Source organism: Oncorhynchus tshawytscha, linkage group LG28 (assembly GCF_018296145.1).
Source record: "Oncorhynchus tshawytscha isolate Ot180627B linkage group LG28, Otsh_v2.0, whole genome shotgun sequence".
NCBI lineage: Eukaryota > Metazoa > Chordata > Actinopteri > Salmoniformes > Salmonidae > Oncorhynchus > Oncorhynchus tshawytscha.
This window is the reverse complement of record NC_056456.1, coordinates 1,657,771-1,684,097: the sequence shown is the minus strand read 5'-3', so window position 1 is coordinate 1,684,097 and position 26,327 is coordinate 1,657,771. Positions and strand designations below refer to the sequence as shown.

The following is a 26,327-nucleotide window of genomic DNA, read 5'->3' as shown; positions in this document are numbered from 1 at the left end:
TGGCTGGCCCGCTCCAGGAGTCTGAGGTGCGGGAGGTTCCTCCGCCCCCTCTGGACATCGAGGGGCCCCAGCGTAGTCCGTTCGCTCCATATTGGATTCGAGGCATCGGGCGAGGGGCCTTCAGTATCTCGTGGAGTGGGAGGGCTACGGTCCGAAGGAAAGGTGCTGGGTTCCGGTCGAGGAGGTGTTGGACCCTTCAATGCTGCAGGAGTTCCACCGTCTTCGTACGGATCTCCCTGCGCCTCGGCTCTCCGGGTCGACCCCGAGGCCGGTGTCGGCGCCCTGCTAGAGCCACGCGTTATTTCTCTGAAATAACTTAAAACTGACAACAGTCATTAGCATCCACCATTGTTTATTCCATATTTGATAGAAATCACACTTTGCTTTTGATTTTTTATTCAACATAATTTTGAAAGTAATAAAACAAATAAATGGCATGGACAAAAATTACGAGACCCATAACCTAATATTTTGTTGCACAACCTTTAGAGGCAATCACTGCAATCAAATGTTTTCTGCAGCCCTCAATGAGACTTCGGCACCTGTTAACAGGTAGTTTGGCCCACTCTTCCTGAGCAAACTGCTCCAGCTGTCTCAGGTTTGATGGGTGCCTTCTCCAGACTGCAAGCTTCAGCTCTTTCCAAAAATGTTAGATATGATTCAGATCAGGACTCATTGAACGTCACTTTAGAATAGTCCATGTTTTGTTCTTATCCATCCTTGAGTGTTTTGGGTCATTATCCTGTTGGAGGACACATGACCTGGGCAGTACGTTTCACTCCAGAATGCCTTGATAGTCTTGAGATTTCATTGTGCCCTGGATAGATTCAAGGCACCCTGTGCCAGGCGCAGCGAAGCAGCCCCAGAACAGAACCAAGCCTCCTCCATGTTTCACTGTAGGTATGTTGTTCTCTTCTTTGAAAACTTGAAAAAAAAATATTTGTCTGTGAACATAGAGCAGATGTGACTTGCCAAAAAGTTCCAGTTTTGACTTATCTGTCCAAAGGACACTCTCCAAGAAGGATTGTCAATATGCGTTTATGCAAATTCCAGTCTGGCTTTTTATGTTTTCCTTTCGAAAGTTGTGTCATCCTGGGTCTTCTTCCATGGAGCGCACATTCACTCAAAAAGCGATGGATGGTGCGATCAGAAACTGACGTACCTTCACCTTGCGGTTCAGCTTGTATCTCTTTGGCAGTTAACCTTGGTTCTTTTTCTACCATTCACACTATCCTTCTTGTCACGTTCTGACCTTAGTTCCTTTGTTATGTCTTTGTTTTAGTGTGGTCAGGGCATGAGTTGGGTGGGTTGTATATGTTCGTTTTTCTATAATTTGGGATTTCTGTGTTCGGCCTAGTATGGTTCTCAATCAGAGGCAGCTGTCAATCAGTGTCTCTGATTGAGAATCATACTTAGGTAGCCTGGTTTCACTTTTGAGTTGTGGGTGTTTGTCTTCCGTGTCAGTGCTTGTTGCCACACGGGACTGTTTCGTTAATTTACGTTTATTGTTTTGTTCCAGTGTTCTGTTGCATTTTGATTAAAACTTGTTATGGCTAGGAGTCCCTCAAAAGGAAGACCCCCCCCATTCAGCTGAAAAGGTGGCGTGGGAAATTCTAAAAATATTTTCGGGAAATATTTAACTTTCACACTTTAACAAGTCCAAACATCTTGTTAATCTACCCATCGTGTCCATTTTTTAAAAATGTTTTACAGCGAAAACACAACATATATTTATGTTAGATCACCACCAAATCCAAAAACAAACACAGCCATTTTTCACAGCCAAAGATAGAGTCAAAAAAGCAGAAATATAGATCAAATTAATCACAAACCTTTGATTATCTCCATCAGATGACACTCATAGGACATCATGTTATACATGTATTGTGTGTTTTGTTCGATAATGTGCATATATATATATAAAGTTTACATTGGCGCGTTACGTGCAGTAATGTTTTGATTCCAAAACATCTGGTAATTTAGCAGAAATACTCACAATAAACATTGATAAAAGATGCAAGTGTTATTCACAGAATTAAAGATAAATGTATCCGCTATGCAACCGCTGTGTCAGATTTCAAAAGTTTTTAACGGAAAAAGAATAATCTGAGAACGGCGTACAGAACCCAAAGAAGTGGCCACCATTTTGGCGTCAACAGAAGCTACAAAAAACACTATAAATATTCACTTACCTTTGAATATCTTCATCAGAAGGCAGTCCCAGGAATCCCACTCAGTAAAAGAGCTCCTATGAGCCCCTCCTTTATAGTAGAATCATACAACCAGAATCTAAAGATGGTGACATCTTGTGGAAGCCATAGGAAGTGCAGGCACATCCATAACTAACATGGACTTCATATGGCACTGTTTTGAAAATCGAGTTCTCACTTCCTGTTTGGATTTCTTCTCAGGTTTTTGTCTGCCATATGAGTTCTGTTATACTCGCAGACATAATGAAAACAGTTTTAGAAACTTCAGGGTGTTTTCTATCCACCAGTAATAATAATATGCATATATTCCCATCTGGGACAGAGTAGGAGGCAGTTAAGTTTGGGCACGTAATTCATCCAAAGTGAAAATGCTGCCCCCTATCTCTAACAGGTTTTAAACATTATGGACACTTACCACGCTGCGCATTGGTCCTCCGATCCTTTTCGCTACTCCTTCTCAGAAGAGGAGGATGAGATCCGTTACACTTCTGTTCAATCTGTTTTACTCTTGCGGCCGCGCCCAGGGAGGTTGGCTACAGTTCCATGGACCTTAAACTTCATAATAATATTTACAACTGTTGTCACAGGAACACCAAGCTGCTTGGAGATGGTCTTGTAGCCTTTACCTTTACCATGCTTGTCTATTATTGTCTTTCTGATCTCCTCAGACAAATCTCTCCTCAGCTTTCTCTGGTCCATGTTCAGTGTGGTGACCACAATGATCCCAAACAGCACAGTGACTACTTTTCTCCATTTAAATAGGCTGAATGACTGATTACAAGATTGGAGATGTGTGATACTAATTAAAGAAAATGTTTTGTTTGAAATATCACCATAATCCAATTATTTATTATCTTTTCTAACAAATGTGTCCAGGCCTTTGTAGAATTAGCAATAATTCATCTCTTTTCACAGCTTCTTTGCTTTATTCTATGACATACCAAAGGCATGCAAGTATACATGATCAAATATCTTTTAATTTCCTCACTTTTCAGGAGGAATGAAGCATTATTTCAATGAGCTGTAAGGGTACCAACTAATTTGAGTATGTCTGTACATAACTATGGAGAACATACACTAATTGAATGATAATAAAAATGTAAGTTTACACACTCCCAGGAATCTCATATATGATGGATAATTAGCTTCCCTACAGAAAATACATTAACCATCACACATCTAGATGGCTGAGCGGGGTGGTTGTGGTGCCAGAGACAGCAGTGGGGTCAAACTGTAGAACCCAGTTCCTACATATGAATGTGTGGGGGATGGAGGACTTAAATGTGGTGCTTTTGAAGATGTCACCCACAGCCACTATTCAGGATTAAAAAAAAGATATATATTACTATTACTTGTTTTTATTTAACCTTTATTTTAGCAGGGGGTGAGCACTACATCAATACATCAAATCCACAACACTTAAATAGTATATATATATATATGAGTATGGGGAACACAATCACTATACTGAAAAATGTGGATCAATAGGGAATAAGACAAATAGACTATACTAAGATATTGTATGCCTCAGGCATTATATATACATATATAATTAAATTAAATACAAATATCATAATTGAATATGCAATCATGTAAACAACTGGATTAGCAAGAGAAGCAAAAACGTATTTTACTTACTGATCTGGAAAAGTAACGTTACTATCTTCTCCTTCTCTCTTGCGAGCAGGACTCCTCGTGTCTCAATTTCTGCATTAATCTCATTCAAATGTGTATACTTGAAGTTCGATTTAGCGTTTATACTCTTAGTAGACATGTTATACTTCTTACAGTGGCAGAAAACGTTGTATTACTCATCAAGCTGTGCGTAATGCAAACTCTTCTTTCTCTCGATTTTCAATGGACAATTAATCTTGTTGTGCTTGGGCTTAGTACAATGGCTTTTACTTATACAAAGGACTCATGCAAAGCCATTTTGGCTATCTAGCTAGCTATGTTTCAGAATGATAGGTGGTTGGACCAAGTACAGCCAACAAAGTGAACACCGTCCGTCTCATTGGTGCGTAATGATTTCTGTGGGCTTAAAGAGGTGTTGTGTAGCCAATACATCATGTAGAATGATGCAGGACATTTTGGTTGCCTTCTAGAGTGTCTAAGGATTGCACAGAAACCAAACTTGACTTGGTGAAACAAGGTTTAGTGTTTATATTACATCGATTGTTTTGTTGCAAGTTGAAAGTGATGGAATTCATGAGAAATGCTGTATACAACATGGATCATGTTAGGATATAAAAATAGATTTTATTAAACAAAACTATGCTACATTTAATCTCTGGGACCCTGAGGATGACAGATCAGAGCCAGATTACTGAATGTAAGTACATTATTTACCTTCAGAGGTGAATGTATCAAACCAGTTGCCATGGTAAAAGTGTTTTGTTGTTGTGCACTCTCCTCAAACAACAGATATGGGTATTCTCTCACTGTAATAGCTACTGTAAATTGAACAGTGCAGTTAGATTAACAAGAAGTTAAGCTTCTGCCCATATAAGACATGTCTATGTCCTGGAAAGTTGGCTTTTGTTTCCAACATCATTCCTGTCACATTATCGCATATTGAGCAACAACTGTCCTGATTTCGGGACACCGATCCTTAATGCATTTATTGTGGTCGTTGATACAAGATGAATGAAAACTAACTTTAGGCTACATGAAAACAAACAATCACATGTGCACACACACACATACACTATGAACGCAAGAACAAACACCCTCCTTCTTCTCCCTCACATACCATGAGGTGTCAATGGCCCATGTCCATTGGCAAAAGCATGGCGAAGGTAACTCAACATACTGTGTCTACATCTAATAGGGCTGATTGTGTACACACCTAACCCAGGCCAATTGCTTTCCTCTGGCAGCAGCTGCTAAACTGGAGAGAAATCCACATGCATATGAAATCCACAATAAGTGAAAGAAATACTTCCTTTTCCACCTCCCTCTCTTTATAGATGCGGGTAATTTCCCAGGTCACTACTGTGAGAATGGATCAGGTGTCTTAACTCTGGGATACATTGCTGATGTCACAACCCAGGGATGTAAACTCTCTCTCTCGAGTAGCTTTATGGCTGCATCTAATAAGATCATGTCCAGTAAAAGTGCCTAAGAAAGAGCCAGTGACGGGTCACAGCAGGGTTAAAGTAATGAAACTAACTGAGTGGTATGCTGTTTCGCTAAAGTGCTTTCATTAAGTCAGTCTCTGGTGGCTCTATCAGCAAAGGACTGCAGTGTGGGTCACATAGTCTACTGTATTGTGGGACCATAGCTGACAGTTGTGCTCAGGGAGTTCTCTAGGCTGAGAAGTCTTAAGTCTGGAAAGCATTTCACATTAACAGTACAGTAGAAGGCAATACATGGATACAATCGTTTTGTTTTTTACTCTCCCCAGGGAATTGGTCCCAGATGTTTTAATGATCTATGAAGCTACAAGGAATCTGAGCACCATATTTAACTTCTTTCGGCTCATTGGGATGCCAGTGTCCCACCTCAACAACATCCGGTGAAATTGCAGAGCACCAAATTCAAATTACAAAAATAGTAATAATAAACAATCATGAAAATACAAGTGTTATACATGAGTTAAAAGATTAACTTCTTGTTAACAAACAGAAGACACAACGGATGCCTTGTTTATTACTATGGATTCCAAGGTGTTTCATGTCACGGTTATTTGTTTCTCTTTATGTCATTTTTTTACAACAATTTACCAATTAGATGACTCCACATAGCTCAAGGAAATGTTATAAAAATGACCTTCAAATACGAGAGTCCGTATGCACACCTGCAATGATTAAAGAATAAAGCCCCCATTTAGTAGAAAGCTCTGCTACAGAACACATTCACAAATGTATTCCTCTACTATTTTATCTACAATACCCCATAATGACAAAGCAAAAACACATTTTTATCATTTTTTTGCGAGTGTATAAAAAAACAGAACGATCACTTATACATAAGTATTCAGATCCTTTACTCAGTACTTTGTTGAAGCACCTTTGGCAGCGATTACAGCGTCGAGTCTTGGGTATTATGCTACAAGCTTGACACACATGGATTTGGGAAGTTTCTCACATTCTTCTCTGCAAATCCTCTCAAGCTCTGTCACGGTGGATGGGGAGTGTCACTGCAGAGCTATTTTCAGGTCTCTGCAGAGATTGCATCTTGCCTATATATTCATATTCCATTAATTTACTTAGATTTGTGTGTTTGTGGAATTGTTAGATTACATGTTAGATATTGCTGCACTGTCGGAACTAGAAGCACATGCATTTCGCTACACTCGCAATAACATCTGCTAACCATGTGTATGTGACCAATAAATTTGAGTTGAGATGTTCGATCGGTTTAAGTCCGGACTCTGGCTGGGCCACTCAAGGATATTCAGACTTGTCCCGAAGCCACTACTGCATTGTCTTGGCTGTGTGCTTAGGGTCATTGTCCGGTTGGAAGGGGAAACTTCACCCCAGTCTGAGGTCCTAAGCACTCTGAGGCAGGTTTTCATCAATGATCTCTCTGTACTTTACTCTGTACATCTTTCCCTTGATCCTGACTAGACTCCCAGTCCCTGCCGCTGAAAAACATCCCCACAGCATGATGCTGCCACCACCATGCATCACTGTAGGGATGCTGCCAAGATTCCTCCAGACATGACAATTGGCATTCAGGCTAAAGAGTTCAATCTTGGTTTCATCAGACCAGAGAATCTTGTTTCTCATGGTCTGAGAGTCTTTAGGTGCTGTTAGGCAAAATCCAAGCGGGCTGTCAAGTGCCTTTTACCGAGGAATGGCTTCAGTCTGGCCACTCTACCATAAAGGCCTGATTGGTGGTGCTGTAGAGATAGTTGTCCTTCTGGAATGTTCTCCCATCTCCACAGAGGAACTCTGGAGCTCTGTCAGAGTGACCATCAGGTTCTTGGTCACCTCCCTGGCCAAGGTTCTTCTTCCCCGATTGATCAGTTTGGCTGGGTGAACAGCTCTAGGAAGAGTCTTGGTGGTTCCAAACTTCTCCCATTCAAGAACGATGGAGGTCACTGTGCTCTTGGGGACCTTCAATGGTGCAGCAATGTTTTAGTACCCTTCTCCAGGTCTGTACCTCGACACAATCCTGTCTCTGAGCTCTAAGAACAATTCTGTCGACCTCATGGCTTGGTTTTTGCTCTGACATGCACTGTCAACTGTGGGACATTATATAGACAGGTGTGTGCCTTTCCACCTTTTCCACAGGTGGACTCCAATCAAGTTGTAGAAACATCTCAAGGATGATCATGGGAAACAGGATGCACCTGAGCTCAATTTCGAGACTCTTAGCAAAGGGTCTGAATACTTATTATTATTATTATATACTTATGCAAATAAGGTATCTCTGTTTTCTATGTTTAATTAAATTTGCAAATAATCTCTAAAAACCTGTTTTCACTTTGTCATTATGGGGTTTTGTGTGTAGCTTAATGAGGGAAATGTATTTTATCCATTTTTAGATAAGCCTGTAACGTAACAAAATGAAAGGGTCTGAATACTTTCCAAATGCATTGTACTTTTAATCTACGATCTCAGAAACAGCAGAGATGTGAAAATTAATTAGTGAGTTACTCTCACGCCCTGACTTGAGATATCTCTGTTTTCTTTATATTTTGGTTAGGTCAGGGTGTGACTAGTTTTTTTATTGTTTAGGGGGTTTGTATTGTCTAGGGTTTTTGTATGTCTAGCGTTTTGTAGGTCTAGGGGATTTGTATGTTTATGGTGGCCTGATATGGTTCCCAATCAGAGTCAGCTGTTTATCGTTGTCTCTGATTGGGGATCATACACTGCTCAAAAAAATAAAGGGAACACTAAAATAACACATCCTAGATCCGAATGAATGAAATATTCTTATTAAATACTTTTTTCTTTACATAGTTGAATGTGCTGACAACAAAATCACACAAAAATGATCCATGGAAATCAAATTTATAAACCCATGGAGGTCTGGATTTGGAGTCACACTCAAAATTAAAGTGGAAAACCACACTACATGCTGATCCAACTTTGATGTAATGTCCTTAAAACAAGTCAAAATGAGGCTCAGTAGTGTGTGTGGCCTCCACGTGCCTGTATGACCTCCCTACAACGCCTGGGCATGCTCCTGATGAGGTTGCGGATGGTCACCTGAGGGATCTCCTCCCAGACCTGGACTAAAGCATCCGCCAACTCCTGGACAGTCTGTGGTGCAACGTGGCGTTAGTGGATGGAGCGAGACATGATGTCCCAGATGTGCTCAATTGGATTCAGGTCTGGGGAATGGGCGGGCCAGTCCATAGCATCAATGCCTTCCTCTTGCAGGAACTGCTGACACTCTCCAGCCACATGAGGTCTAGCATTGTCTTGCATTAGGAGGAACCCAGGGCCAACCGCACCAGCATATGGTCTCACAAGGGGTCTGAGGATCTCATCTCGGTACCTAATGGCAGTCAGGCTACCTCTGGCGAGAACATGGAGGGCTGTGCGGCCCCCCAAAGAAATGCCACCCCACACCATGACTGACCCACCGCCAAACCGGTCATGCTGGAGGATGTTGCAGGCAGCAGAACGTTCTCCACGGCGTCTCCAGACTCTGTCACATGTGCTCAGTGTGAACCTGCTTTCATCTGTGAAGAGCACAGGGCGCCAGTGGCGAATTTTCCAATCTTGGTGTTATCTGGCAAATGCCAAACGTCCTGCACGGTGTTGGGCTGTAAGCACAACCCCCACCTGTGGACGTCGGGCCCTCATACCACCCTTATGGAGTCTGTTTCTGACCGTTTGAGCAGACACATGCACATTTGTGGCCTGCTGGAGGTCATTTTGCAGGGCTCTGGCAGTGCTCCTCCTGCTCCTCCTTGCACAAAGGTGGAGGTAGCGGTCCTGCTGCTGGGTTGTTGCCCTCCTACGGCCTCCTCCACGTCTCCTGATGTACTGGCCTGTCTCCTGGTAGCGCCTTCATGCTCTGGACACTACGCTGACAGACACAGCAAACCTTCTTGCCACAGCTCGCATTGATGATTCATCCTGGATGAGCTGCACTACCTGAGCCACTTGTGTGGGTTGTAGACTCCGTCTCATGCTACCACTAGAGTGAAAGCACCGCCAGCATTCAAAAGTGACCAAAACATCAGTCAGGAAGCATAGGAACGGAGAAGTGGTCTGTGGTCCCCACCTGCAGAACCACTCCTTTATTGGGGGTGTCTTGCTAATTGCCTATAATTTCCACCTGTTGTCTATTCCATTTGCACAACAGCATGTGAAATGTATTGTCAATCAGTGTTGCTTTCTAAGTGGACAGTTTGATTTCACAGAAGTGTTATTGACTTGGAGTTACATTGTGTTGTTTAAGTGTTCCCTTAATTTTTTTGAGCAGTGTATTTAGGTAGCCATTTCCCTTTGGTGTTTGTGGGATCTTGTTCTATGTTTAGTTGCCTGTCTGCACTTTTCGTACAGCGTCACGTTTCGTTCGATTTGTTGTTTTGTTAGTTTGTTCAGTGTTCTTTCTTTAATGAAAGAAGAATGTACGAATACACGCTGACGATCCCCAGTCCGGGGCCTCCAGCGACGATCCCCAGTCCGGGGCCTCCAGCGTCGATCCCCAGTCCGGGGCCTCCAGCGACGATCCCCAGTCCGGGGCCTCCAGCGACGATCCCCAGTCTGGAGCCTCCAGCGATGGTCCCCAGTCCGGGGCCTCCAGCGACGGTCCCCAGTCCAGGGACTCCAGCGAAGATCCCCAGTCCAGGGCCTCCAGCGAAGATCCCCAGTCCGGGGCCTCCAGCGAAGATCCCCAGTCCGGGGCCTCCAGCGACGGTCCCCAGTCCAGGGCCTCCAGCTACGGTCCCCAGTCCGGGGTCTCCAGCTACGGTCCCCAGTCCAGGGCCTCCAGCGAAGATCCCCAGTCCGGAGCCTCCAGCGAAGATCCCCAGTCCGGGGCCTCCAGCGACGGTCCCCAGTCCGGGGCCTCCAGCGACGATCCCCAGTCCGGGGCCTCCAGCGACGATCCCCAGTCCGGGGCCTCCAGCGTCGATCCCCAGTCCGGGGCCTCCAGCGACGATCCACAGTCCGGGGCCTCCAGCGATAACCCCCAGTCTGGAGCCTCCAGCGATGGTCCCCAGTCCGGGGCCTCCAGCGACGGTCCCCAGTCCAGGGACTCCAGCGAAGATCCCCAGTCCAGGGCCTCCAGCGAAGATCCCCAGTCCGGGGCCTCCAGCGAAGATCCCCAGTCCGGGGCCTTCAGCGACGGTCCCCAGTCCGGGGCCTCCAGCGACGGTCCCCAGTCCGGGGCCTCCAGTGACGGACCCCAGACCAGAGTCTCCAGCGACGGTCCCCAGTCCGGGGTCTCCAGCTACGGTCCCCAGTCCGGGGTCTCCAGCTACGGTCACCAGTCCGGGGCCTCCAGCGACGATCCCCAGTCCAGGGCCTCCAGTGATGGACCCCAGTCCAGAGTCTCCAGTGACGGTCCCCAGTCCGGGGTCTATAGAGAAGGTTCCCAGTCCGGGGTCTACAGAGACGGTACCCAGTCCAGGGCCTCCGGCGATGATCCGCTTCTACAAAGGTCCGGTTCTACAAAGGCGGCGGGATCAGCATGAAGAGGGGGGACGGCATCCAGAACCAGAGCCCCCACCGAGGGTAGATGCCCACCCAGACCCTCCCCTATAGGTTCAGGTTTGTGGCTGGGAGTCCGCACCTTTGGGGGTGGGGGAGGTGGGGGGGGGGGTACTGTCACACCCTGATCTGAGATATCTGTTTTCTTTATATTTTGGTTAGGTCAGGATGTGACTAGGGTGGGTACGCTAGTTTTTGTATTGGGGTTTTGTATTGTCTAGTATAGCTTCACGTGTCGTTCGTTTTGTTGTTTTTCTAGTTTGTTCAGTGTTCTTTCTTTAATAAATTAAGAAGGTACGCATACAACGCTGCACCCTGGTCTCCTTCATATAACGAATGTGATAGTTGCAGACAGCTAGTTACCATGCATAGTTCCCAACTGTGGAGGCTACACACTGGGCACACCGGGTCCTAAATTTTTTTTATGCAAATAAAATGCAAATAAAATACAAATCTTGTCACATGCTTCATAAACAATAGGTGTAGATTAACAGCACCGAGTTGGTATGCAGGGATACAAAGCAATTGAGGTACATATAACTAGGGGTAAAGTGACCAGGCAACAGGATATATAATAAACTGTAGCAGCAACGTATGTGATGAGTCAAAAGAGTTAGTGCAAAAAGTCAATGCAGATAGTCCGGGTAGCTATTTGATTAACTATTTAGCAGTAAAAGCTGTTCAGGATCCTGTAGGTGCACTTGGTGCATCGGTATCGCTTGCCGTGTTGGTTCAGAGAGAACAGTCTATGACTTGGGTGGCTGTAATCTTTGACAATTTCTACGTCTTTCCTCTTACACCGCCTGGTATAGAGATCCTGGATGGCAGGGAGTTCGACCCCAGTGATGTATTCGGCCGTACGCACTATGCTCCGTAGCGCCATGCGGTCGGAGTCCGAGCAGTTGCCATAGCAGGCAGTGATGCAGCCAGTCAAGATGCTCTCAATGAAGCAGCTGTAGACCTTTTTGAGGATCTGAAGGCCCATGAAAAATCTTTTCAAGCACCTGAGGGGAACAAGCATTGTTTTGCCCACTTCACGACTGTGTTAGTGTGTTTGGACCATGATAGTTCTTTAGCGATGTGGATACCGAGGAACTTGAAGTTCTCAAACCGTTGATGTGAATGGGGATGTTTTCAGGAAGTCCACGATAAGCTCTTTTGTCTTGCTCACATTAAGGGAGAGGTTGTTGTCAAGCACCACACTGCTATTGTGTTGAATGCTGAGCTATAGTCTACGAACAGCATTCTCACGTAGATGTTCCTTTTGTCCAAGTGGAACAGGACAGTGTGGAGTGCAATAGATATTGTGTCATCTGTGGATCTGTTTGGGCGGTATGCGAATTGTGAAGATACTTGCTGCGTTGTTCAGTTTGCAAGGCCTGCCACATCCGACAAGCATCAGAGCCAGTTTGGTAGGATTTGAGCTTTGTCCTGTATTGAAGCTTTGCCTGTTTGATGGTTCGTCGGAGGGTGTAGTCGGATTTCTTATAAACGTTCAGATTTGTTTTTCCGCATTAAAATCACCGGCCGCTAGGAGCAGCGCCTCTGGATGAATACTTATGGATCGTTGATTGCGGTATTAGTGACAGAATATGTTTTTGTGGTGGTAAATAGACAGCTACGAAAAATAGAGATGAAAACTCTCATGGTAAATAGTAAACAGTATAGTCTAACAGCTTATCATTAGGTATTCTAACTTAGATGAGCAGAACTTTGAGACTTCCCTAATATAAGAGATTTTGTTGACAAAATCCTTTGTTGACAAAGAAACACTCCCCACCCCCACGGATCTTACCGGACGATGCTGTTCTTTCCTGCTTATACATGGAAAACCCAGCTAACTGTACATTATCCATGTCCTTGTTCAACCATGTCTCCATATAATATATATACTTTATATATAATATATAATGTATAATACAGTTCTTTATGTAATGAAAAACAATATCAGATTTTTGATTTAGCGGTCACCAAAATGTCTTTCAACCATTTAAAAGCACAGCAAAATTCAAATGGAAAACAAATAAATAACATGTCTACATATACCACATGAATCTGTTGATCAGTTCCATCATTCATTGAATCAGATGGCTCATTCATCACAAAACCCACTGGCACGATAAGCAAATTCAAGCATGACATTCCAGCAACAAACGCTGACAATACACATCCAAGTATAACTGATCAAATTATGAAAGACAAGCATTGTAATTTTGAATTCAGTGAAGTGAGTGAGTAAAAGGTGAAAAAATATTGAAATTAATGATAAAAAAGATTGTGGGGGCTGTTTTGTTAGACTTCAGTGTGGCTTTGACATGATTGATGATAGTCTGTTGCTGGAAAAACGTAGGTGTTATGGCTTTATACCCCCTGCTATATTGTGGATAAAGAGTTACCTGTCTAACAGAACACAGAGGGTGTTTAATGGAAGCCTCTCCCACATAATCCAGGTGGATTCAGGAATTCCCCAGGACAGCTGTCTTGGCCACTTATTTTTTTTCAATCTTTACTAATGACATGCCACTGGCTTTGAGTAAAGCCAATGTGTCAAATCAAATCAATTCAAATTGTATTAGTCACATGCGCCGAATACAACAGGAACTCACTGCAGCCCTTTCATATTACATTGCAAAGGACATGATGCCATTTCATATTGATGCCTTACAGTGAAATGTTTACAACCTTTTATGGCTGCTGTCCCTGTACAGGGATCAACATCAGTGGAAATTTCAGAGTGACAACTAATAGTACTCGATACAACTCAAACTTTCATTAAAACACACATGCAGGGTACTCAATTAAAGCTACACTCGTTGTGAATCTAGCCAACATGTCAGATTTTTAAAATGCTTTTCGGCGAAAGCATGAGAAGCTATTATCTGATAGCATGCAACCCCCGAAATACCTAAAGGGGACGCAAACAAAAGAATTAGCGTAGCCGGCGCTACACAAAACGCAGAAATAAAATATAAAACATTCATTACCTTTGACGAGCTTCTTTGTTGGCACTCCTATATGTCCCATAAACATCACAATTGGGGGGGGGGTTTCGATTAAATCCGTCCATGTATACCCAAAATGTCCATTTATGAAGCCCGTCTGATCCAGGAAAAAGCACCTTTCCAAAACGCAACGTCATTTTTTTAAATTAAAAAAGTTGCCTATAAACTTTGACAAAACACTTCAAACTACTTTTGTAATCCAACTTTAGGTATTAGTAAACGTTAATAATCGATCAAATTGATCACGGGGCGATCTGTATTCAATAACAGCAAGTCTTGAAATCATGGTCCATATTCTCCCTTTCATAACTTCCTCCGGTGTACTCGATGACAGGAAGTGCCTATTTCTCATTTCACCAAGGATAAACTTCAACCCAATTGCCAAGACTGGCGACATCGTGTGGAAGCTGTAGGAACTGTAAACTGGGCCCTATCTATTTTCCCTTGCCATAGACAATACAGAGACTGGCGGAGGGATATTTTTTTTGTGTTTTTTGTGAACAGTTTTCCTTGGGATTTTGCCTCCTACACACGTTCTGTTATAGTCACAGACATGATTTAACCAGTTTTAGAGTGTTTTCTATCCACACATACTAATCATATGCATATACTATATTCCTGGCATGAGTAGCAGGACGTTGAAATTTTGTGCGATTTTTAACAAAAAGCTGCAAAAATTCACAGCCTCTTTAAGAGGTTTTAACCGATGGTGCAGTTTAAAAAGATACAGATAAGAATAAGAGATAAAAGTAACAAGTAATTAAAGAGCAGCAATAAAAATAACAATTTATATAGGGGGGTGCCGGTACAGAGTCAATGTGCAGTGGCACCGGTTAGTTGAGGTAGTATGTACATGTAGGTAGGTACTTAAAGTGACTAGATAGATGACAACAGAGAGTGGCAGTGGTGTGGAGAAGGGGGGGAGGCAATGCGAATAGTCTGGGTAGCCATTTGACTAGATGTTCAGGAGTCTTATGGCTTGGGGGTAGAAGCTGTTTAGAAGCCTCTTGGACCAAGACTTGGCGCTCCGGTACCACTTGCTGTGTGTTATTAGGGAGAACAGTCTGTGACTTGGATGGCTGGAGTCTTTGACAATTTTTAGGGGCTTCCTCTGACACCGCCTGGTATAGAGGTACTGGATGGCAGGAAGCTTATCCCCAGCGTTAATGTGAGCCATGACCAGCATTTCAAAGCACTTCATTTAAAAAATAAATAAAAAATTCATTTGCAACTGCGACCTGGCCAAGATAAAGCATAGCAGTGTGAACAGACAACACAGAGTTACACATGGAGTAAACAATTAACAAGTCAATAACACAATAGAAAAAAGAGAGTCTATATACATTGTGTGCAAAAGGCATGAGGAGGTAGGCGAATAATTACAATTTTGCAGATTAACACTGGAGTGATAAATGATCAGATGGTCATGTACAGGTAGAGATATGGGTGTGCAAAAGAGCAGAAAAGTAAATAAATATAAACAGTATGGGGATGAGGTAGGTAAAATTGGGTGGGCTATTTATCGATAGACTATGTACAACTGCAGCGATCGGTGAGCTGCTCAGATAGCAGATGTTTGAAGTTGGTGAGGGAGATAAAAGTCTCCAGCTTCAGCGATTTTTGCAATTCGTTCCAGTCACAGGCAGCAGAGAACTGGAACGAAAGGCGGCCAAATGAGGTGTTGGTTTAAATCAAATCAAATCAAATTTTATTTGTCACATACACATGGTTAGCAGATGTTAATGCGAGTGTAGTGAAATGCTTGTGCTTCTAGTTCTGACAATGCAGTAATAACCAACAAGTAATCTAACTAAAAATTCCCCAAAAAACGACTGTCTTATACACAGTATAAGGGGATAAAGAATATGTACATAAAGATATATGAATGAGTGATGGTACAGAGCAGCATAGGCAAGATACAGTAGATGGTATCGAGTACAGTATATACATATGAGATGAGTATGTAAACAAAGTGGCATAGTTAAAGTGGCTAGTGATACATGTATTACATAAGGATGCAGTAGATGATATAGAGTACAGTATATACGTATACATATGAGATGAATAATGTAGGGTATGTAAACATTATATTAGGTAGCATTGTTTAAAGTGGCTAGTGATATATTTTACATAATTTCCCATCAATTCCCATTATTAAAGTGCCTGGAGTTGAGTCAGTGTCAGTCTCAGTGTGTTGGCAGCAGCCACTCAATGTTAGTGGTGGCTGTTTAACAGTCTGATGGCCTTGAGATAGAAACTGTTTTTCAGTCTCTCGGTCCCAGCTTTGATGCACCTGTACTGACCTCGCGGGGTGAACAGGCAGTGGCTCGGGTGGTTGTTGTCCTTGATGATCTTTATGGCCTTCCTGTAACATCGGGTGGTGTAGGTGTCCTGGAGGGCAGGTAGTTTGCCCCCAGTGATGCCTTGTGCAGACCTCACTACCCTCTGGAGAGCCTTACGGTTGTGGGCGGAGCAGTTGCCGTACCAGGCGGTGATACAGCCCGCCAGGATGCTCTCGATTGTGCATCTGTAGAAGTTTGTGAGTGCTTTTGGTGACAAGCCGAATTTCTTCAGCCTCCTGAGGTTGAAGAGGCGCTGCTGCGCCTTCTTCACGATGCTGTCTGTGTGAGTGGACCAATTCAGTTTGTCTGTGATGTGTATGCCGAGGAACTTAAAACTTACTACCCTCTCCACTACTGTTCCATCGATGTGGATAGGGGGGTGTTCCCTCTGCTGTTTCCTGAAGTCCACAATCATCTCCTTAGTTTTGTTGACGTTGAGTGTGAGGTTATTTTCCTGACACCACACTCCGAGGGCCCTCACCTCCTCCCTGTAGGCCGTCTCATCGTTGTTGGTAATCAAGCCTACCACTGTTGTGTCGTCGTAAGGGATGATCAGTGAGCTACACCTGCTGGAGCGCGTGCTACGGGTGGATGTTTTTATCGTGACCAGTGAACTGAGATAAGGCGGAGCTTTACCTAGCATGGACTTGTAGATGACCTGGAGCCAGTGGGTCTGGCGACGAATATGTAGCGAGGACCAGCCGACTAGAGCATACAGGTCGCAGTGGTGGGTGGTATAAGGTGCTTTAGTAACAAAACAGATGGCACTGTGATAAACTGCATCCAGTTTGCTGAGTAGAATATTGGAAGCTATTTTGTAGATGACATCGCCGAAGTCGAGGATCGGTAGGATAGTCAGTTTTACTAGGGTAAGTTTGGCGGCGTGAGTGAAGGAGGCTTTGTTGCAGAATAGAAAGCCGATTCTAGATTTGATTTTAGATTGGAGATGTTTGATATGAGTCTGGAAGGAGAGTTAGACACTTAGGTACTTATAGATGTCCACATATCCTAGGTCGGAACCATCCAGGGTGGTGATGCTAGTCGGGCGTGTGGGTGCAGGCAGCGAACGGTTGAAAAGCATGCATTTGGTTTTACTAGCGTTTAAGAGCGTTTAAGAGCAGTTGGAGGCCACGGAAGGAGTGTTGTATGGCATTGAAGCTCGTTTGGAGGTTAGATAGCACAGTGTCCAAGGACGGGCCGGAAGTATACAGAATGGTGTCATCTGCGTAGAGGTGGATCAGGGAATCGCCCGCAGCAAGAGCAACATCATTGATATATACAGAGAAAAGAGTCGGCCCGAGAATTGAACCCTGTGGCACCCCCATAGAGACTGCCAGAGGACCGGACAGCATGCCCTCCGATTTGACACACTGAACTCTGTCTGCAAAGTAGTTGGTGAACCAGGCATGCAGTCATCAGAAAAACCGAGGCTACTGAGTCTGCCGATAAGAATATGGTGATTGACAGAGTCGAAAGCCTTGGCAAGGTCGATGAAGACGGCTGCACAGTACTGTCTTTTATCAATGGCGGTTATGATATCGTTTAGTACCTTGAGCGTGGCTGAGGTGCACCCGTGACCGGCTCCGAAACCTGATTGCACGGCTGAGAAGGTACGGTGGGTACGCTGGCCTTGAGGCCTTGTGAATTTTGACCTGTCTAAAGGTCTTACTCACATCAGCTGCGGAGAGCGTGATCACACAGTCTCATGGTACAGTTGGTGCTCTCATGCCTGTTTCAGTGTTATTTGCCTCAAAACGAGCATAGAAGTAGTTTAGCTCGTCCAGTAGGCTCGTGTCACTGGGCAGCTCTTGGCTGTGCTTCCCTTTATAGTCTGTAATAGTTTGCAAGCCCTGCCACATCCCACGAGCGTTAGAGCTGGTGTAGTACGACTCAATCTTAGTCCTGTATTGATGCTTTGCCTGTTTGATGGTTTGTGAGAGGGCATGGCGGGATTTCTTTTAAGCTCCCGGTTAGAGTCCCGCTCCTTGAAAGCAGCAGCTGTAGCCTTTATCTCAGTGCGGATGCTGCCTGTAATCCATGTCTTCTGGTTGGGGTATGTACGTACGGTCACTGTGGGGATGACATCATCGATGCACTTATTGATGAAGCCAATGCCTGATGTGGTGTACTCCTCAATGCCATCGGAGGAATCCCGGGAACATATTCCAGTCTGTGATAGCAAAACAGTCCTGTAGCTTAGCATCTGCTTCATCTGGACACTTTTTATTGATCTAGTCACTGGTGCATCCTGCTTTAATTTTTGCCTGTAACCAGGAATCAGGAGGATGGAATTATGGTCAGATTTGCCAAATGGAGGTCAAAAGAGAGCTTTGTATGTATCTCTGTGTGTGGAGTAGAGGTGTTCAATAGTTATTTTCCCTCTGGTTGCACATTTAACATGCCGATAGAAATGTGGTAAATCAAATTTAAGTTTCCCTGCATTAAAGTCCCTGGCTACTAGGAGCGACGCCTCTGGGTGAGCGTTTTCTTGTTTGCTTATGGCGGAGTACAGCTCATTCAATGCTATCTTAGTGCCAGCCTCTGACTGTGGTGGTATGTAAACAGCTACAAAGAATATAGATGAAAACTCTCTCGGTAGGTAATGTGGTCTGCAGCTTATCATGAGAAACTCTACCTCAGGTGAGCAATAGCTCGAGACTTCCTTAGATATCGTGCACCAGCTGTTGTTTACAAAAATACATAGACTGCCGCCCCTTGTCTTACCAGACGTCGCTGTTCTATCCTGCCAGTACATCATATAACCAGCCAGCTGTATGTTGATATTGTCGTCGTTCAGCCACGACTTCGTGAAACATAAAATGTTACAGTTTTTAATGTCCCATTGGTAGTTTAATCTTCCCAATAACTCGTCCATTTCATTGTCCAAAGATTGCATGTTTGCTAGCAGAATTGAGGGTAGTGGGGGTTTATTCAATCGCCTCCGACTCCTCAGAAGGCAGCCCGCCGTCCAGCCTCTCTCCACCTCATCACGCAGATCTACAGTGAGTGAAATAACTGCTGCAATTAGTTTCAGTATGGGTGACAAGGAACAAGTTATTTCTAAATATTGAAAAAAAAATAAAAGCATTGTATTTGGGACAAATCATTCAATAAACCCTAAACTAAATATTGTAATGACTAATGTGGAAATTCAGCAAGTTAAGGTGAATAAACAGCTTGGAATAAGCCTGGATTGTAAACTGTCATGGTCACAACATGTTGATACAACAGTAGCTAAGATGGGGAGAAGTCCATAATAAAGCGCTGCTCTGCCTTCTTAACAGCACTATCAACAAGGCAGGTCCTACAGGCCCTAGTTTTGTCACACCTGGACTACTGTTCAGTCATGTGGTCCGGTGCCACAAAGAGAGACCTCAATTACAATAGGCTCAGAACAGGGCAGCACAGCTGGCCCTTAAATGTACACGGAGAGATAACATTAACAACATGCATGTAAATATCTCATGGCTCAAAGTGAAGGAGAGATTGGTTTCATCACTACAAGTGTTGACATACTGAATGCACCGAGGTGTCTGTTTAAACTACTAGCAGACAGCTCGGACACCCATGCTACACTATTCCACATCAGGTAATCCATGTATACCATACACCCACACATACCCCACAAGATATGCCACCAGAGGTCTCTTGACAGTCCCCAAGTCCAGAACAGACTATGGGAGGCGCACAGTACTACATAGAGCCATGACTACATGGAACTCTATTCCACATCAGGAAACTGATGCAAGCAGTAGAATAAGATTTTAAAAAACAGCTTATGGAACAGTGGAGACTGTGAAGCAACACAAACATAGGCTCAGACACATTCATGCATACACACATGATAACATACGCACACGTACACATGGATTTTCTGTTGTAGATATGTGGTAGTGGAGCAGGGCACACACTTAGTGTGTTGCGAAATTCGTTGTAAATGTATTGCAACAATTTTTTTATTGTGTAACTGCCTTAATTTTGACAGACCCCAGGAATAGTAGCTGATGCCAAGGGGATCCATAATAAATACAACATGATTACGTTTCAGGTAAGACCCAGATGTCAACAACATCGAATTAACACCAGTTTATTAAAAGGCTAGGCATCCCGTCAGCGGGACAACTTCTGGGGAAACTGGAGGGTGCGCAATTTAAATAAATAATCATACATTTTTGGGATATTAAACATTTATGAACATACAAGTGTCTTATATCGATTAAAATATTAAATTCTTGTTAATCTAACTGCACTGTCCAATTTACAGTAGGCTTTACAGTGAAAGCATGCCATGTGGTTGTTTGAGGACGGCGCCCCACATCAAAATATTTTTCCTCCAGCACAGGTTTCATAAATTCACAAATAGCGATTAAATATTCACTTACTTTTTGAAAATCATCATCTGATTTGTCATCCAACGGGTCCCAGCTATAACATGTAGTATAGTTTTGTTAGATAAAATCCTTATTTATATCCCAAAAAGTCTGTTGAGATGGCGCCATCGATTTGAGTAATCCACTCTTTTAACAAATCTTCCCCTAAACTTTGTTTCAACAAGTCAAAATATGTTTCTATTTAATCCTCAGGTACCCTAAAATGAAATTAAACTATAATATTTCATACGGAAAGAAGTATGTTCAATAGAAAAACGATATTAGCAGGTGCGTGTCCTCTTCCTCGCTCTCGCATACACAAATTTCCAAGTCTGTGTCCCTGTGGTAAAAATCATTATTCTTACTCGTTTTGGAATAAACAAGCCCGAAACCTAGAATTTTGAGTGCTGACACCCAGTGGAAGCCATAGGGATTGCATCCTGAGAGCTAGATTTCAGAATGCCAGTATTCTTTCCATTGTAAGAGCATGGGCTCTCAAAAAAAACAAATTCAGGTTGGTTTTTCTTTGGATTTTTCCTGCCATATCTATTGTGTTATAGTCTCCTACATTATTCTAACATTCATACAAACTGCCAAGTGTCGTCTGTCCAATGGTACAAATTACGTGCATATTCTGGCTTCAGGACCTGAGCAACAGGTAGTTTACTTTGGGCACGTCAGTCAGGGGGAAATTGAGAAAAAAGGACCCTAGCCTTATTAATCCAACAGGGGCAAGCGAAAGACAGGTCAAGGGCAGGCAGGGATCAGTAATCCAGATAGGAGGGGCAAAGGTTCAGGACTGCAGGTGGGCTCAGGATCAGTGTAGGCAAGAGGTCAGTATTATAGGTGGGGCAAAGGTACAGGACGGCAGGCAGGCTCAGGGTCAGGGCAGGCAGAAAAGGTCAAAACCGTGAAAACTAGAATACAGGAACAATCAAGAGACAGGAATAGAGGGAAAAATGCTGGTAGACTTGACGAAACAACACGGACTGGCAACAGAAAAACAAAGAACACAGGTATAAATACACAGGGGATAATGGGGAAGATAGCCAACACCTTGAGGGGGTGGAGACAATCAAAAAGACACGTGAAACAGATAATTTTGTGACAGTACCCCCCCTCTAGGGGGCGCTACCTGGCGTCCTACCTGGGCGCATACCTGGTTGACCGGGGTGCCGGCATAGGAAATCCGCCATGAGGCCTAGGTCCAGGATGTCCCTGGCAGGGACCCAGTACCTCTCCTCTGGGACATAGTACATAACCCTCCCAGTCAACCAGGTACTGGAACCCCCTGCCCCGAGGTCGAACCTTCTAGAGAAGATAACAGGAGACAAAGGGCTGGAAACAGGAGACAAAGGGGTGTGAGACATGGGTTTAACTCTGAACACATGAACGGTAGGATGTATACGAAGGGTACGGGGCAACAGAAGATGAACAGCAGAGGCGCTAATGATGTTGGAATTCGGGAAAGGGCCGATAAACCAGGGGGAGAGTTTACGGGATTGCACCCAGAGAGGAAGATCCCAGGTGGATAGCCATACCTTCTGCCTGAGACGATACGGGGCAGCCGGCATCCGATGGCAATTCACTTGTCATTGATACCTGGAGGTGGTCTTTAGGAGGGCCAACCGGGCTCTCCTCCAGTGGCAGACAAACATCTGGGCTATAGCCAACGTTTTCTTCATGCTCGGGGAAGAGCTGGGGCTGATACCCTAGGGAACACTAAAATGGCGATAGGCTCGTGGCAGGAGCTGGGGAGCCTCCTTGACCGAGTGTAGTTTGGGGAGAGGAATGAAGTGGGTGACTTTGGAATACCGGTCGACCACAGTCAGGATGGCAGTGTTTCCCTCAAAAGGGACCCATGATGAAATCCAGGGATATGTGGGAAAAGGGACAGTGAGGAACAGGCAGTGGTTGAAGAAGACCAGCCGGAGCTAGCAACGAGTCATGTTCTGAGCACAGACCATGCAGGCAGCGACACTCAGCGATATCAGGAACCATAGTAGGCCACCAAAAGCGTTGTCGCATGAAGGCCAGGGTCTGACGGGAGCCCGGTGGCAGGCCAGCCTGGACAAATGGGCCCACTACAGGAATGAGGACAGCGTCAGGCACAAACATCCTGTTATCCGGGCCCCGCCCCCAGGGTTCAGCTGGGACTGCTGCGCCTCCTAGACCTGTTTCCTTATACCCCAGCTGAGTGCCATCACCAGGCAAGCAGTGGGAGGATGGTCTCGGGCTCCGGGGTAGTAACCGTGGGGCTATAGCGGCGAGACAGGGAATCCGGCTTGACGTTCTTGGACACCCGGCCAGGTTCCGTCCATTCCAGCCAGTGCCTCCATTCCTCCAATGGCATCTTCACCGCTAGAAGCTCTCAATTCTACACTTCTACAACCAAAGTTGCGCCCCTGCTCTAAATAGACATCAAGGAATACATCAAATAACATGTAAGACACTCATACACTTATCCACACACACCCTTATACACTCACACATACATACACTGCTGACAAATGCATACATTCCATATATAACCTCGTTGTATCTCACCTATTTAATGTTGTTACATGTATACAATGATCTCACTGTACATCTTCTTTTTGATGTTTTGTTTACTTATCAAAATGCTTTTTTAGATCATCACATTATTATTAATAATATATAATTTAATTTATTGTATTTCTATTCATAAAGAAATATACAGTACCAGTCAAAAGTTTGGACACACCTTCTCATTCAAGCATTTTTCTTTATGTTTACTATTTCCTACATTGTAGAATAATAGTGAAGACATCAAATTCTATGAAATAGCACATATGGAATCATGTAGTAACCAAAAAAGGGTTAAACAAATCAAAACATATTTTATATTTGATATTCTTCAAAGTAGCCACCCTTTGCCTTGATGACAGCTTTGCACTCTTGGCATTCTCTCAACCAGTTTCATGAGTTGGTCACCTGGAATGAATTTCAGTTAACATGTGTGGCATGTTAAAAGTTAATTTGTGGAATTTCTTTACTTCCTAATTTGCTTGAGCCAATCAGTTGTGTTGTGACAAGGTAGGGATGGTATACAGAAAATCGCCCTATTTGGTAAAAGATCAAGTTCATATTATGACAAGAACAGCTCAAATAAGCAAAGAGAAACAACAGTCCATTATTACTTTAAGACATAAATGTCAGTCAATGCGGAAAGTGCAGTCGCATAAACCATCAAGCGTTGTGATGAAACTGGCTCTCATGAGGACCGCCACATGAAAGGAAGACCCAGAGTTACCTCTGCTGCAGAGGATAAGTTCATTAGAGTTAACTGCACCTCAGATTGCAGCCCAAATAAATGCTTCACAGAGTTCAAATAGCAGACACATCTCAAAATCAACTGTTCAGAGGAGACTGTGTGAATCAGGCCTTCATGGTTGAATTGCTGCAAAGAAACCACTACTAAAGGACAACAAGAAGAGACTTTCTTGGGCCAAGAAACACGAGCAATGGGCATTAGACCGGTGGAAATCTGTCCTTTGGTCTGATGAGGTAAATTTTTATATTTTTGGTTCCAACCGCTGTGTCTTTGTGAGATGCAAAATAGGTGAACGGATGATCTCTGCATGTGTGGTTCCCATCAGAAGCATGGAGCAGGAGGTGTGATGGAGAGGGGTTGCTTTGCTGGTGACACTGTCAATGATTAATTTAGATTTCAAGGCGCACTTAACCAGCATGGCTACCACAGCATTCTGCAGCGATACACCATCCCTTCTGGTTTGCTTGGTGGGAATATCATTTGATTTTTAACAGGATAATAACCCAACACACATCCCGGCTGTAAGGGCCATTTGACCAAGGAGAGAGATGGAGTGCTCCATCAGATGCCCTAGCCTCCACAATAAAAATACATTTTTAAAAGTAACCTTTATTTAACTAGGCAGTCACCCGACCTAAACCCAATTGAGATGGTTTGGGATAAGTTGGACTGCAGAGTGAATGAAAAGCAGCCAACAAGTGCTCAGCATATGTGGGAACTCCTACAAGACAGTAGGAAAAGCATTCCTCATGAAGCTGGTTGAGAGAATGCCAAGAGTGTGTAAAGCTGTCATCAAGGCAAGTGTCACACCCTGATCTGTTTCACCTGTCCTTGTGCTTGTCTCCACGCCTCTCCAGGTGTATCCCTACTCCTACTTATCTCCTGGGTATTTATACCTGTTTTTTCTGTCTGTCTGTGCCACTTCGTCTTGTTTGTTCAAGTCTACCAGCGGTTTGTCTCAGCTGCTGCTTTTCCCCAGTCTCTCTTTTTCTCTCCCTCCTGGTTTTGACCCTTGCCTGTACTTACTCTGTGCCTGCCTGCCGTCCTGTACCTTGGCCCCACTACTCTGGATTATCGACCCCTGCCTGACTTGACCTGTCGTTTGCCTGCCCCTGTTGTTGCAATAAACATTGTTACTTCAACACAGTCTGCACTTGGGTCTTACCTGAAACCTGATACAAAGATAGGCTACTTTGAAGAATCTCAAATATAAAATATATTTTGATTTGTTTAACACTTTTTTGGTTATTAAATGATTCCATATCTGTTATTTCATAGTTTCGATGTCTTCACTATTGTTCACAATGTACAAAACTGGAAAAGGAAAAACCCTTGAATGAGTAGGTGTCCAAAATTTGGACTGGTACTATATATATATATATTCCCCTTTCTCTAATCACCAATTGTATTGTTCATTTTTTACTGTTATTGTTGATGTCATATAGCTTTAGCAACAGTGGCCTTGCCATTCATGCTAATAAATCTTATCTGAATTTGAGAGAAAGTATGGGGTTGTTCCCCTGTGTCTGGGCTGGGTAGCATTTCAGGGCAGGGCTAAGGATAGGGGTAGGGCCTGGGGAGGGACAGGGCATATACAAATGGCTACTGCCTGTCAGCCTGCCCCCTCATAGTCAGTAGTAGAGCACGCTGCTCCACACACACACCCTCATACACACACAGAGCACAGAAGACGGAAGAAGCTGAGTCAGAAACGTCCCTCCTTTCACACACACACATTTACATGTGTATATGGATATGTGGCATTCCTAGACACCATCTCTATCTCTCTCTCTCTCTCCTTTACTTTACCTTTGGTTGTGCTCTCTCCCTCCCTCTTTCCCTCTTCCCTTCTCCTTCTCTAGTTTTCCTTCTGCTCTGCCTGTCGCTGGCAGTTGTCTGAGAGAGTGTGTGTTGAAGAAAACAGAAGAGAAGAGGTGCAGGACGGGTCAGGATGCTGTGGACTCTGCAGATGTATGCGTCTACAGGTTTCCCTCAGGGCTGACTGAAGACAAGACAAAAACACTCGAGGCACCAGGATCCTAACACACAGCTTGTCTGTTTTTTATGCATCTCCTTTGGTTCTCAATCGGTCCATCAGTTGTTCATCTTTGTCCTCCTTTTTGGTGCTTTTCCACGGGTTATTTTGGAAGCCACCCAGAAGAGAAAATGAGGTCCAGGTTGCCTCAAGCCGCTTTGCAGCCCTTTATTCTAGGACTGTTGCTGTCACTGGTGGACGCCAAAGGAACCTTCTATGGAACAGGCCATGGGAACCCGCTCTATGGCGGAGGCCATGGCAACAGATACAACCTGTACAAGTCTGGAGTCAACTCACACTACACTCCGGGCAAACCCTTGGGCCGTCACAAGTAAGTGCACCACCTGAAACTGTCTCTAGCCTCACCTGTACAAGGAATACTTTGTAATGACTTGGATTCATACAGCACCTCGCCAAGTGCTCAAAGTGATTTACATGGCAATAGGGATTTC

The 26,327-nt window shown here is 44.1% G+C and overlaps 1 protein-coding gene across 4 annotated transcripts in view; it reads left to right on the top strand.

Moving 5' to 3' along the window:
* LOC112226530 (EMILIN-3) overlaps positions 1 to 26,327 on the top strand; it is a 70,333-nt gene that overhangs the window by 6,239 nt on the left and 37,767 nt on the right. For 2 of the 4 annotated variants that reach the window (XM_024390901.2, XM_024390899.2), the window contains exon 2: positions 25,703 to 26,206. The exons of 1 other annotated variant lie outside the window; for it this stretch is intronic. In XM_024390901.2, the coding sequence (XP_024246669.1) occupies positions 25,905 to 26,206 (302 nt within the window). In that variant the 5' untranslated portion in view covers positions 25,703 to 25,904. Of the gene's footprint in view, positions 1 to 25,273; positions 26,207 to 26,327 lie in introns of those variants that run through there. One more of the 4 variants, XM_024390900.2, reaches the window with a different exon arrangement.